The 14,064-nt window shown below is 45.3% G+C and overlaps 1 protein-coding gene across 1 annotated transcript; it reads left to right on the forward strand.

The window, feature by feature from the left end:
• Positions 1–595: 595 nt before the first annotated feature.
• On the forward strand, positions 596–12,700 carry IFIT3 (interferon induced protein with tetratricopeptide repeats 3). Its single transcript, XM_055559835.1, has 3 exons — positions 596–790; positions 1,154–1,256; positions 10,777–12,700. The coding sequence occupies exons 2-3, from the start codon at positions 1,252–1,254 to the stop codon at positions 12,227–12,229; spliced, it is 1,458 nt and encodes a 485-aa protein (XP_055415810.1). The 5' UTR covers positions 596–790; positions 1,154–1,251; the 3' UTR covers positions 12,230–12,700.
• Positions 12,701–14,064: the final 1,364 nt, after the last annotated feature.

Consider the following 14,064-nt stretch of genomic DNA (forward strand, 5'->3'; position numbering starts at 1 on the left):
TTCCAGGGCTTGGCTTCTTATAGTTAGCATGGGTTGGGGGGGCGGGGAGGGGGGACTCAGGCTCAGTGATTTGATTCATGGATAATCCCAGAGATAGTAAATAACACACTGAATTAAATCCAGGTGGCTCAGATGATAAAGAATTTGCATGCAATGCAGGAGATCTGGGTTCCATCCAGGGGTGGGGAAAATCCCCTGGAGAAGGGAATGGCAACCCACTCTAGTATTCTTGCCTGGAGAATTCTCATGGACAGAGGAGTCTGGTGGGCTATGGTTCATGGGGTCACAAAGAGCCGAACACGACTGAGAGACTAAGCATAGAGGCGCCTGAGCCACATACACCAAGGTGCAAATTGTCTCCCACAAGTAAGATGACTTGTCTAAGCTACTTTTTACAACAGTATTTCTTGAGCAGTCTTTCACATCATGTGCTCCCAGAAACCCTTACATAAGAATCTCCTGAAAAAAAAAAGTGAAAGTATTAATCACTCAGTCCTGTCCCACTCTTTGCAACTCCATGAACTGTAGCCTGCCAGGCTCCTTTGTCCACGGAATTCTCCAGGCAAGAATACTGGAGTGGGTTGCCATTCCCTTCTCCAGGGGATCTTCCTGACCCAAGAATGAAGCCTGAGTCTCCTGCATTGCTGGCGGATTGTTTACCAGCTGAGCTACCAAGGATGCCTTTCCTTCTCCTGCTGCTGCTGCTGCTGCTGCTAAGTCGCTTCAATCATATCCGACTCCTACATACTATTAAAAAATGCAGTTTCCTGGGACACACCCTAGCGTTAAGGTTAGATTCCTGAAATCGCGATTTTTGTTTATTTGCCGCTACACACCTCTTGTGAGGTCTTAGGTCCCCCACCGGGTATGGAACCTGCACCACCCCAACCCCCACCCCCACGATGCTCCCCTCCCCCAAGTGGAAGGGGGAGTCTTAACCACCGGACTGCCAGGAAAGTTCTCAGAGTCATGATTTTAAAGGATTTGTTTCTTCTGAGTCATGATAGATTTCAACCTTGTTTCCTTTTCCTCCCCTTGATTTTAACACAGCTTCACTTTCCATTTCTTCTTCTGTTTCATAAAGGCAATCACTCAGAAACTGAGAGAAAGCATCAGCTGACACATTCTCCCCACCCCATGTCCCTTTTAATAGCTCCTTCAGTCTTTACTTGAGGCAGACTCGGAAGAGTTCTGAAGAGCAAACCAGCTTGGACCCCAGCTATTCAGAACAGCAGAGAGCAGATCGCCATAATGAGGTGAGTTAAGATGCAGGCAGCCTCAATCTTGAATGCAAATTGTAAGCCGAGCTTCTCGAGTGCAGGCAAGTTCCGGAGTTTGTCCTGTGCTTGTGGACTAAAGTTCCTGTATCAGTATGGGCACATTTTATTTCTGTGACTTTTTCTGGTGTGTGCACTCACACTCTCTAAGCTTCACGGGGAGGAGCTGGGAGCGGGGAGCTGGATGAGAGGGAGGTTTGGCAGGAGTGATTAAATCCAATCAGGCACTAAGTTTGCAAATTCAAATTTAGATCTAAGCAAATTACTCTTTGGGGGCTTTTCTGTTGTTTCCTTTAAAAGAACTAAGAGGCTTTCTTTTTGTCATTCTAAAAGGAAGCATTTCTTTTCAGCAGATGTTATTAAAGATGAAGTTGGTAGTACAAAGCCAAAGTCGTGTTGGGAATTCTGCCCTGAAAATTTGATCACTTCAAGATGGGAAATGGAAAAAACAATCCTTACAAACGGACATTTTTTTTTCCATTTCTTATACGAAAACAAACCCGAAGCTTAGAGTTTATTTTTATTGCTGTAATGAGAGCTTGTGAGCAACAGAAAATAATTTTTCTTCAAAACTTAAGGACGTAACTGCCTTCCTGTGTCTGTGCTTAGTTACTCAGTTGTGTCCAACTCTTTGTGACCCCATGGACTGTAGGCCGCCAGGCTCCTCTGTCCATGGGGATTCTCCAGGCAAGAATACTAAAGTGGGTTGCCATGTCCTCCTCCAGGGCCTCTTCCCAACTCAGGGATCAAACCCAGGTATCCCAATTTCTTTCCTAGTACTGATCTAATTTCTAATGAATGAAAGCAGAGCAGTGATTGCCTGGGGATGGTGGAGGGTGGGATTGGGCTTGACTAGCAGGGCACACCAGGGATGATACAAACAGTCTACAAGAAGGTGGTGGTGGTGGTTACATGGGTATATCCATTTGTCAGAATTCATCAAACTATACTTTAAGTGGGTACTTTTTAGTATATGTAAAGTATAATCTTGGTAAACTTGATTTTAAAAGATGTCCATAGATCTGCTTGAGTTCTACCATCAGATAGAGCCTCAGGAAAGACACAGCCAAAAAAAAGGAAAACTTTCCCATCAAACAACAATGGGAAGGAATTGAGAAGCTGATTGATTGGGGAGGGGCATTCTAGTGATCATTTAGAGAGTGAGTACAAGGAGCCCCAAGGGCTCCCAGATGCTCTGCAGGCTTGTATCTGGGGATGGGTGGTTAGAGGAATTTACCGCCAAATGCCTCAGATCGGCTTTCCTATATAATGCGCTCCCGGTTATGAATATGTGAATTGTGTCTGCATAAGTGAGTTGACCAGAAAAACCTAGCCCTGCCCAGTGTCTTGGTATCCCGTTTGCCTGAGAAGTTTGGTAGTGACCTTTGCTTGGGTATGTCCAAAGCCACTGGCCCAAGGAAGTCTGAGAGAGGCTCTCTGGACTATGGTGGACTGAAGCCCACATCAAGGTGCCTGTTCCCAGTTGTTTAATCGCTCAGTCATGTCTGACTCTTTTGCGACCCATGGACTGTAGACTATAGCCTATCAGACTCCTCTGTCCGTGGAATTTTCCCAGGCAAGAATACTGGAGTGGGTTGCCATTTTCTTCTCCAGGGGATCTTCCCGACCCAAGGATGGAACCGGAGTCTCTTGCTTGGCAGGTGGGTTCTTTACCACTGAGCCACCAGGGAAGCCCTGTTCCCAGAGGCTGTGCTAAAAATTACCAAACAGGGAAGCCACCTGGGGAAACACCTCACACCTGCGGGCTGAGTGATGCGTGCCTTCCTCTGCCCAATCCACTGTGGAACTCTGTTGGCCCCCTTGCACACTCAGAATTCACTTAAAATGATAACACTGATATGCCAGTGACCATGGCAGTAACAGTTTTCATGTGATCAGTAGTCGCTAAGAGGTCTACATGCCTTGTATCATCCTACCGATAGCCCCAGGAAGGCAACCCTATTATTTTTTACTAGCCTCATTTTGTAGATGAGAAAAATGGGTCTCAGAGGGCAAATTACTTGGCCAAGAGGTCACATAAAAAGTAGGTGTCAGAGCATGGTCATTATTCAGGAGCCACACTCCAGTGCCAAGCATCTTTTGGCTCTGGTCAATAGGGCAAAATGTCTTCATTATGCTTATGTTAGAGAGGAAGGGCAGGGACTGGAAGGTCTAGGCCCTTGGGGTCCCTAGTTGGAGAGGGAGGACTATTCCTTAGAGTGCTCAGAACCATGCCTTAGATAAGGGTAAAAGTGTACCCCCTAGGGCACGGTCTCCTATCATTTGGTTGTTAAGAAAAAAAAGGTAATTTAGAAGATATCTTCTAAAATGGCCTGGAATAAATTATAATTTTGCTGATTCGGTGTTTGCTAATAGATTAAATATGTATTTCATGATTTGATCATAAATCTACCTTACCAGTTCATGCCTTTGCATTTCCGTGGCTCTTTCTGATCTACAGAGTCAGGTGCTGAGAACGTCCTCCCAGAAGAGCCAGCATCTGGTAGCTGGGAAGGGATGAGAGCTGAGGAAATGAGGCTAAGTGATGTGATTCAAGAACTTTCCCAGAGGCTGGTCAAAGAGAAGACGGAAATCCAGGATTTCTGGGGTTATTTTCCTCTCTTCCAGATTGTCTGACTCGCTGATACATTACATGATCTCTCATAAGTAAATGGAAAACTTTTCAAAATACCTCCAGGGACTTCCCTGGTGGTCCAGTGGGTAAGACTCCACACTTCCACTGCAGGGAGCATGGGTGTGATCTCCTGGTCAAGGAACTAAGATCCCACAGGCTACACAGCCAAAAACACCAAACCAAAACAAAATAAGGGAGCTCCAGGACTATGCTCCTCAAAATGTGATACAGGGGCTCCTACAACAGAATTTCCAGGATGCCTGTTAAAATGCAGACTTGCTGAGCCCAGGTCCACCTCCAGGCTGCATCTGAGTCTCTGGGAAGAGAGCCTGTAATATGCACAGCACCCACAATGCCTTCTTTCAAACTCACAAGCAGTTACAGGAGCTGTGTAGAAGGGTACTCCCAGCGGGGAACTGAATTCAGCTCTGCACGTTCAGTTTCAGTTTCTCCTCAGCAGGAATCTCACTAGCACTGCCTCAGTTTTTTCCTTTTCTGTTTTATAAAAGCACAGACCTAGCAGCTAGCATCCTGAGTGGGAACCTCCTCTGCATTTGCTTGTGATCCACAAACAGAAAATAAAATCTGCCTGAACCCCAGCTTTTCAGAATGGCAGGCAAACAGCCATCGTGAGGTAAATATTCTCTGCTTCTCTGATAGGAAGTTGAGAATCTCGTCCAAATCTTGTTCGTGAGTGCGATGTCCTGAAGTATGCTGATCCAGTGTTTGCTAATAGATTACAGATGCATTGCACTCATTCGATCGTAAATCTGTTATTGACTCACACACTTTTATTTCTGTGGCTCGTCTTGTACAGAGTCAGGCGCTAAGAACTTCCTCCCAGCAGAGCTGGCAGCCGGTGGCTGGAAGGAATGGAGGCTGTTAAGACAGCCTAGGAAGGCGTGCTCAGATCCCTTTAGCAGCAAAATCTAGTCCGTGGGAGCTGGGGCCTGGAGGAAAGTTGCTAGGGGGATCCTGTTCTTTTGTTTCTTATATTTGAAAGGACTAATTCAGAGGTTTGTGTGTTTTGTTGTGGCTATCCTGGTCATTTTTAAAGCATTTCCTTCTCAGCAAATGTGCTAAGGATTAGTTCAGTGCTGTAAAACTTCATGGCGAGACTGTTTTTGCCTTGGAATCTGCCCTTTCAGGACTGGAGAATATGTCTCTCTGAGCAGTCTTCTTACTGACCTGCTAGACAGGGAATAAGTGTCTCAGAGACACGACTTAACGACTAAAAAACAACAACAACTCTCTCTCTCTCTCTATATATGTGTGTGTGTGTATATATATATATATACATATATATATAGAGAGAAAGTATTTAAAGCAACTTGCAAAAATACATGAGCTAAATTAGTAACTGAGGATACTTTGCCAAATGGAATATTGGTTTTTGAAAAGACAACAGTATTTTTTTTTTTAATTAAATCAGAATTATCTTCAAATATTTTATTTTGATCTACTCAAATATGTTAACATCTTCATAAACATCAATTACATATGACACATATAAACATATCAACTAACATACAGTTAATAGGTAATAAAAATACAAAAGGTTTTGGGGGGAACTGAGTATTTCATGTACCTAAACTATATAGAAGTGACCAGAATGTCTAAGATAATTCTTTTTTAAAATGTTTATAACTGATATATAAAACTGTAAGATATTGAAAGTGCACACTGTGGTGATTTGATATATGTATACATTGTAAAAGGATTCCCCCATCTTGTTACTTAACATATCCATCACCTCATATATTTTTTGGGAGGGTGAGACCATTTAAATTCTACTCTCTCAGCAGATTTCAGTTATACAACAGTGTTATCAAGTGGGCTCACCAAGTTTCACATTAGCTCCTCCAACCATATTCATCTTATAACTGAAAGTTTGTATTCTTTCACAAACCTCTCCTTATTTCCCCCTATTTCTTTTGTACATTTATCATAAATTTTTGCTTTGTGGTTACCGTGAGGCTTTTTACAAAACATCTTATAATAGTCTATTTTAAGCTGATAACAAGTTCAAACACATACTAAAACTCTACCTTTTTAACTCTCTCCTCCTCCCATAGTTTATATTTTTGTCGGCACATTTTGTATATTTTTACCTGGTGTGTACATTAACAAATTACTGTAGTTATAGTTATTTTTAAAACTTTTTCCTTTCAATCACTAGATTCACAAATGGTTCACCCACTAAGGCAACAGTATTTTAATGCTAACGCCTGGATACTGGCTCTGGGTTTCATGTTGTTTCTTCTTATCCAGATCTCAGGACTCCCAACCCAGTATACTCTGCTCTAAATCATACTTCCAGGGGAGATCAGGTATCAAGTATCTAAGCAATCTGGCAACCTAGGGTGGAAGGCTTAGGGAAAATCAACAGACCTGATTTCTAACATTCAATAGGTTTTGTAATCATGAAGCCACATACATAGCTGGCTATCCTCCTGAATAAACTGTTCAGCGTTACCAAACATTTCTTAACATGGCCAGCTTCAGCATTGGTGAACTGGTGGTATGGATGGAATGTCCCCAGGAGCTCCATACTCCAGGCTCTCTCACAGGTTTAGGAATGTTGGGTGAGCTTTTCTGCTTGCCCTACTTTCTTGAGCAATTGAGATCTTCTGAAGTTTATGAGAAGATTGGAATATGTTTCATCTTGGAAGAAGAATATCAATAAGTGCTTTTAAATTTGATGTGCAAAGATCCCTCTGGTTCATTGATACGTCAAGGCCTGCTGTCTGCCCCGACAACGCACCCCCACTACTACCCTTGGGGGGAAAAAGTGTTATCAGACGGGCAAGGTGATTTCTGGTTCTGCTGAAATGAAAACATCCAAGGTCACCTGTCTTTCTGCAGACTCACTGAGAAGTTGGATGTATATTCTCTATTAATCCTTAGAGTATTTAGCTGTTGTTCTCAGGTACCTAGATAACGCCTACAAATCTGCAGACACATTTTATTGACCTGAAACTCATGCTTTTTTTTCCTCTAAACTTCCTAATTGGGCAGTTAGCAAAGTTAACATGTGTTGAAACACTGAAATGCCTTTCTAATGCTTTAGTTGCGTAACAGCTACAGACAGATTTGTCCAGTGATTATCTTTATAACTTATATCATCTAGTACTTATGTTCTAATATTGCTACACTTGATCAATACTGCTAACCTGAGTTTTGACCTACTGTCCTTCATACGGGCAGCTAGAATCCCCAGCAGAAGCCAAATTGAAAAAGCCTAAGTGGAGAGGGAAGATTTTAGTACTACGGTGCTCTAGCAAAGGACCAAGAGAGTGAAAGGACTGCCAAGAAAAGAGGCACACACATAAAGGGATATCTGCATAGACAACACTCCTCTCTTGCCTTGCTGCTGCTGCTAAGTCACTTCAGTTGTGTCCGACTCTGTGTGACCCCATAGACAGCAGCCCACCAGGCTCCCCCATCCCTGGGATTCTCCAGGCAAGAATACTGGAGTGGGTTGCCATTTCCTTCTCCAAGGCATGAAAGTGAAGTTGCTCAGTCGTGTCCGACTCTTAGCGACCCCGTGGACTGCAGCCCACCAGGCTCCTCCGTCCATGGGATTTGCCAGGCAAGAGTCCTGGAGTGGGCTGCCATTGTTGATTCCCTTGCCTCTGCATCTCTCACTGTAAAGCATCCCACATGCAGTCACACTGCATCACGAATGGCTTAGGTGAACATTGCGGGAGAGAGACAGGAAGGTGAGCAGAGCACTGGCAGCAGTGGGGTGTGGGCCACTGCTGAAAAGTGAAAGTAAAAGTCGCTCAGTCGTGTCGGACTCTTCACGACCCCGTGAACTATACAGTCCATGCAATTCTCCAGGCCAGAATACTGGAGTGGGTAGCCTTTCACTTCTCTAGGGGATCTTCCCAACCCAGGGTTTGAACCCAGGTCTCTCACATTGGGCTTCTCTGGTAGCTCAGCTGGTAAAGAATCTGCCTGAAATGCAGGAGACCCCAGTTCAGTTCCTGGGTTGGGAAGATCCCCTGGAGAAGGGAAAGGCTACCCACTGCAGTATTCTGGCCTGGAGAATTCCATGACTGTGTAAGTCCATGGGGTCACAAAGAGTCAGACACAACTGAGCAACTTTCACTGCAAGGGCCAGTGCTGGGCCACGGTTAAAGTGCCAAATACAGTCAGTGGCTCCTCTTACAGAAAAATGTGTTTGACAATTTAAAGAGCTTTCCTTTATTCGGAGGTTATAGTCTCACTTCTTCGGTGATAATAAAAGTGCTTCCTTTCTCTCTTTTTCTCTTATTTAAATAAACTGTTAGCAAACATAGATGGTTGGTTCCTTTCGATGAATTTTCTCCCCATGTCAGTGTTGCCAAAAAGTTGGCAGCCCTGTTTGCTTCAACAATTTTCTGAAACTGTGCCAGTCTGTGAAATCCAAAATTGTGGACAATGGTGGGTTTAATGATTCTGAAGGTTCTTTCCAATTTTATGGTGCCAAGAATCTACTGAGAAAAAAGGAAGAGTACAAAATCCATAAACTATACCCCAAGCCCCAGGAAAATATAGACATGAGAACACATTTTGAGAATTTAGGTAATTTATTTAACTAATTAAGGCAAGTGATTTCCCTTGGTATCTTCCAACTACAAAACACAAATATGTCCATTTTGTTTGTCATTTTCAAAATAAATGTATCCTCTCTGGGGATCTGGCCTATTTAGAGTGACTGCTTCAATTAAACTGAAACCAGGCCTTCATGGGTCTTTGTGTCACTGCAGGGAGGTGTGGAAAAGAACAAAATCATGTAACACAGTGGCAGACATCCCTGGGCTTTCGTTTCTTTCTTTACGTGGTTCCTAACCAGACTGTGAGTTCTGAGGGTCAGAGATTACCTTTATTTTTCTCGGCATCCCTAAACACTAGCAAAGTGACACAAAGAGGTAGCCTTGTGAAGGGCCACTGGATGGCTAAATAAAGCTGACGTCATAACGGAAACAGGCGAGAGACCTCGGTCCTTCCAACTGTGGCGCTCTCCTCTTACCCCTTAACCTTACTTCCTGCACAGCTGCTCACACGGTACAAGGGGTGGGCTCTCCTCTTACCCCTTAACCTTACTTCCTGCACAGCTGCTCACACGGTACAAGGGGTGGGCTCTCCTCTTACCCCTTAACCTTACTTCCTGCATAGCTGCTCATAAGGTACAAGGGGTGGGCTCTCCTCTTACCCCTTAACCTTACTTCCTGCATAGCTGCTCACAAGGTACAAGGGGTGGGCTCTCCTCTTACCCCTTAACCTTACTTCCTGCATAGCTGCTCACAAGGTACAAGGGGTGGGCTTTGTGGGCTTCCTGCATAGACCGTAGATGTAGAAAGGTAAATCTAGGAAGCAAGAGAAAGTACCGTCTCCTCTGTCTTGGAAAACTTAGAGGTATGTATTGGTGAGAGCTACACACACACACACACTGCAGGTTGCTGTCAGCCCCAACTCATGAAGGCTGGACGTAGGCAAAAGGCATTTGCTAAATGCTGTTGTTCCAGGCTCTCCCATGTGTTTGCTGGCCAAGAAGTAAACTATTTTGAGCACTGCAGTGGTGGGAATCCATTCAGCCAGGGATAAAGGTGAAGGTCCATTCTGGTTTCACTGCTGAAAACATACAGAATAACATAGGAAAACCAGTTGAGATCAAATATGTAAGCCCATTCCTGGTACCTTCCCACTTGAGCTCTGAGGAAAGCTGATGACCGCAAGGCAAGGCAAAGCTGGTAGGTGGGCAGCCAAGAATTCTCCATCCCAGGAATCCATCCTACATTAAGGATGTAAAAGCTAAAGAAGACTTTAGTGAATTTTGAGCTCAAAACTGGTTTTTCTATGTTATTCTGTATGTTTTTCAGCAGTGAAACCAAAATGGATCTTCAGCTTTATCCCTGTTGCTTGTAAGGGAAGAACTTTTATATAATTGGACACATTTTGGTTTACCCTCATTGAGAATTTTAACCTGTTTTTGTATGACTGCTACAATAATTTTTTAAAACTTTTATTTATTTACGGCTGTGCTGATCCTCGCTGCTGTGGAGGCTTTTCTCTAGTTGCCGTGAGTGGGGGCTACTTTCTAGTTTGTGGTGCTCGGGCTTCTCAGAGCGTTGGCTGCTCTTGTTGAGGAGCATGGGCTCTGGAGCACGTGGGCTTTAGCGGCTGTGGCTCCTGGGGTCTACAGCACAGGGTCAGTAGTTGTGGTGCGGGGCTTAGGTGCTCCACGGCCTGTGGGATCTTCCCGGATGAAGGATAGAACCCGTGTCTCCTGCATTAAGAGCCAATGCACTGAGCCACCGGGGAAGCCCAGTAATTTTTAAACATATTTATTTTACCAGCTTAAAGCATGAGGGCAACAGGGAGAGAGATTCACTCTAAGGAACTGGCTCAAGTGCTTCTGAAGGCTGAGACAGTCCACGATCCCCTGCCTGTGAGCTGCAGACCCCAGGAAGCCAGTGGCATAAATCCAGGCTTGAGTCCAAAGACCTGAAAACTGGAGGGCTGACGGTTTAAGTCACAGTCAGAAGGGAGGAGAAGACCAAAGTCCCAGCTTGTGCAGACAGGCAGAGAGACCAAAGTGACCCTTCCTGTGCCTTTTTGTTCTACTCAGGCTTCCAACAGACTGGACGATGTCCAGCCACACTGGGGAGGGCAATCTGCTTTACTCAGCCAACTGATTCAAATGCTCTTCTCTTCTGGGAACATCCTGGCAGACACGACCAGAACTGACGTTTAACTGGATGGGCTGGACACCCCGGGGCGCAGTCGGGTTGACACACAAAATCACCCGTACTTGCATCCCAGGGCGCCATGATGGGCAGGCGCACACCACACTGACTATGTTTCCTTTCTCCACAGTGAGGACAAGAATTCTCTGGAGCAAATCCTTCCACAGCTGAGATGCCACTTCACGTGGAACTTATTTAAGAAAGGAAGTGTCTCTCATGACCTCGAAGACAGAGTGTGTAATCAGACTGAATTTTTAAACTCTGAGTTCAAAGCTACAAAGTACAACTTGTTGGCCTACATAAAACACTTGAAGGGTCAAAACGAAGCAGCCCTGGAATGCTTGCGGCAAGCCGAAGAGTGGATCCAGCGAGAGCACGCTGACCAGGCGGAGGTCAGGAGCCTGGTGACCTGGGGGAACTACGCCTGGGTCTACTACCACCTGGGAAGGTTCGCAGATGCTCAGCTTTATGCGGACAAGGTGAAACGAGTCTGCCAGAAGTTCGCAAATCCTTACAGTATTGAATGTCCTGAGCTGGACTGTGAGGAAGGGTGGACACTGGTAAAGTGCGGTGGGAAAAAAATTGAAAGGGCAAAGGTGTATTTTCAGAAGGCTCTGGAAGAGAAACCCAACAACCCAGAATTCTCCTCGGGGCTGGCCATCGCGATGTACTACCTAGATGACAGGCCAGAGCAGCAGTCCTCTGTGGAAATTCTGAAGCAGGCCGTTAAGCTGAGTCCTGACAATCAGTACATCAAAGTTCTCCTGGCCCTGACGCTACAGAAGACAAATGAACAAGATGAAGGGGAACAGCTGGTTGTAGAGGCTCTGGAAAAAGCTCCTTGTCAAACAGATGTTCTTCGCAGTGCAGCCAAATTTTACCGAGGAAAAGGTGATCTAGACAAAGCAATTGGACTGTTGCTAAGGGCACTGGAATCCATACCAAACAATCCCTACCTCTATCACCAGATAGCATGCTGCTACAGGGCAAAAGTCAAGCAAATTCAACGTACAGGAGAATCTGAAGCTAGCGCAAAAGGAGAGAAGATTGAAGAACTGAGGGAACGTGCTAGAAACTATGTGAGTAAAGCGATTGAGAAGGGACTAAATCCTCTGCATGCATGTTCTGATGAGTTCCTGGAAAATGAAGAATGTTATCAGACAGCTTTCAGTAAGGAGCTCCCCAGCACCAAGGGACAAGAGCTCCATCAGCATGATTGCAATCCTCAGGAGGATCGTGAGATATCCGAACACACTGCAGTCCAATGTTCTTTAGACGGTTTATCCATAAGCACAGAATCAACTGAGAAAGAAAAGATGAAATTCCAGCTACAGAATGTAGCTAATAACCAGCTACCACAGAATGTACTATATTCTTGGTCTCTCCAAGGCTTAATTCACAAGATGAATGGAGACCTGTTGCAGGCGGCTGAATGCTATGAGAAGGCTCTGGATCACCTCCTAAAGAACAGCCCTTCGGGCATAGGCAGCATTTTCCTGCCAGCAACTGAGCATGAAGAAGGCAGTGAGGAAATGGAGCAGGATGCAGACAGCTCTATACTCAGAGAGCTTCCTGACCCCTGAGCTGAGACAGAGAGGAAGAAAAGGAACAGAGAGTCAGGGAGCAAGCCTGGCATTGTAGGGGAGAAGGCTGGGAAAGCAGATCCCCAGTCTGAGCTTACTGAGCAAGATGGTCCTGCTTATCGCTTTAAGGCATGTTTCTAGAGAGTGGCTTGCTCACGACTGTTTTCCCTGTCCATACCAGCTACACACAGTTCTTTGGTCTGCAGGTCTTAAACTGCCAGCAGAAACAGTGCTTCAGGCCTGCATGAGGCATTCCGTTCTCCAGACAGCCCTGTGTCTGCCCCTCTTGCCAGGGTCGTAACTGGCGACTATCAGCAGAATCTCATGTCCTTCATCCCATTATTATCCAGGCTTCTGGGCCCCCTGGAAGACTAGCTTTTGACCAACCCCGGAATGTTCCTTATGTCTTGCTTTTGGCTTCAGCTATATATTATTTTTGTTAGTGAAAGTACAATAAATATGTATTCTTGATTTGTTGTTGTTATTTAGTTGCCATGTCCAACTCTTTTGTGAGCCCATGGACTGCAGCCCCATCAGGCTCCTCAGTGCATGGGATTTCCCAGGCAAGAGTACTGGAGTGGGTTGCCATTTCCTCCTCCAGGGGAATCTTTCCAACCCAGGGATAGAACCCATGTCTCCTGCATTGCAGGTGGATTCTTTACCACTGAGTCACCTAAGAAACCCATATTCTTGATAGTAACACTATAATAAATTTTTGTGATAGATTTAATAGTATGGCGTGTGTGTGTGTGTGTGTGTGTGTGTGTGTGTGTGTGACTAAGAGTGACATCAATTCTCAAACTTTCTCTTTCAATGGATGGTAAGTAATCACCACAGGCATACCAGACTATTCTCAACACACCCATTTTAGCTTCTCCTTGGCACTAATATCCTCACCCTGTAGCCAGTCCATCTGTGGCTCTGGGAACCGTGACTCTCATTCCAGCCCAGGGGCCTCAGCTGAGCCCAGTGCCCAGTTAACATCTGCTGCTGTTGACCAAGGTGCGCCAGAGTGTAAAGGGTACCAAGACTAGGCTGGCCAAAGATATTTAACCTCCAGGGTGAATAAAAACATTCAAGTATTCTCCTCTCAGCTGGGAAATCCACAAGGGTTGTTTGCTTTGTGCAACCAAGTGATGGACCAAGAGCCCTATCAACCTCCGCTCAACCGACTAAAAGGCTGGCACTCATAAACTTTTCCAGTGATATCCTCTGATCGACTGCATGCAGAGGAAAATTGTTAAATTAATATACCAGATCCCAGAGAAGACAGAAGAACTGGCATTCCCACTTGGACTGTGAGTAGAAAGCCAGAAAGTTGAATCTTTGTCATGCAGCAGAGGAATCCTGAAAAGCTATTTAGTCAGCTACACTGGCTGTAGGAGCAGCAGACTTCAGTGAGGGTACCCCCCACCCCTGAGTTATCTGCTGGCTCCAGCAAGGCTGGGGAGCCATTAGGTGTCCAGCAGTGAATTCTTGACTCCAGGCCAGCCTTGACCTTGAGCAGCACTGTCTCGTGTGACCAGTTCCAGAGAGGACACTGGGCCCCTATGAGGGATATGACCATGGAGACTAACACTGAAAGCCTGATTGAGGCAGAAGAGTGATTTGGGATGAAGGCAGGGACTGGCTATTTCTTACCCTCAAAGACAGCTAGAGCTCTGGGGTAGGTGAGTAATTACCTATCTTTATGCCAACACATATACTCAAGGACACAAAGAGTTTGGATACTCAGGGGAAATTGGAGGCTTTCTGCACAGCTACTCCAACAGGGGTACCTAGTCCCATGCTCAGACTATATAGGTAGCTGACTCACAGAATGATCATGAACACTG

Source organism: Bubalus kerabau, chromosome 22, assembly GCF_029407905.1.
Source record: "Bubalus kerabau isolate K-KA32 ecotype Philippines breed swamp buffalo chromosome 22, PCC_UOA_SB_1v2, whole genome shotgun sequence".
NCBI lineage: Eukaryota > Metazoa > Chordata > Mammalia > Artiodactyla > Bovidae > Bubalus > Bubalus kerabau.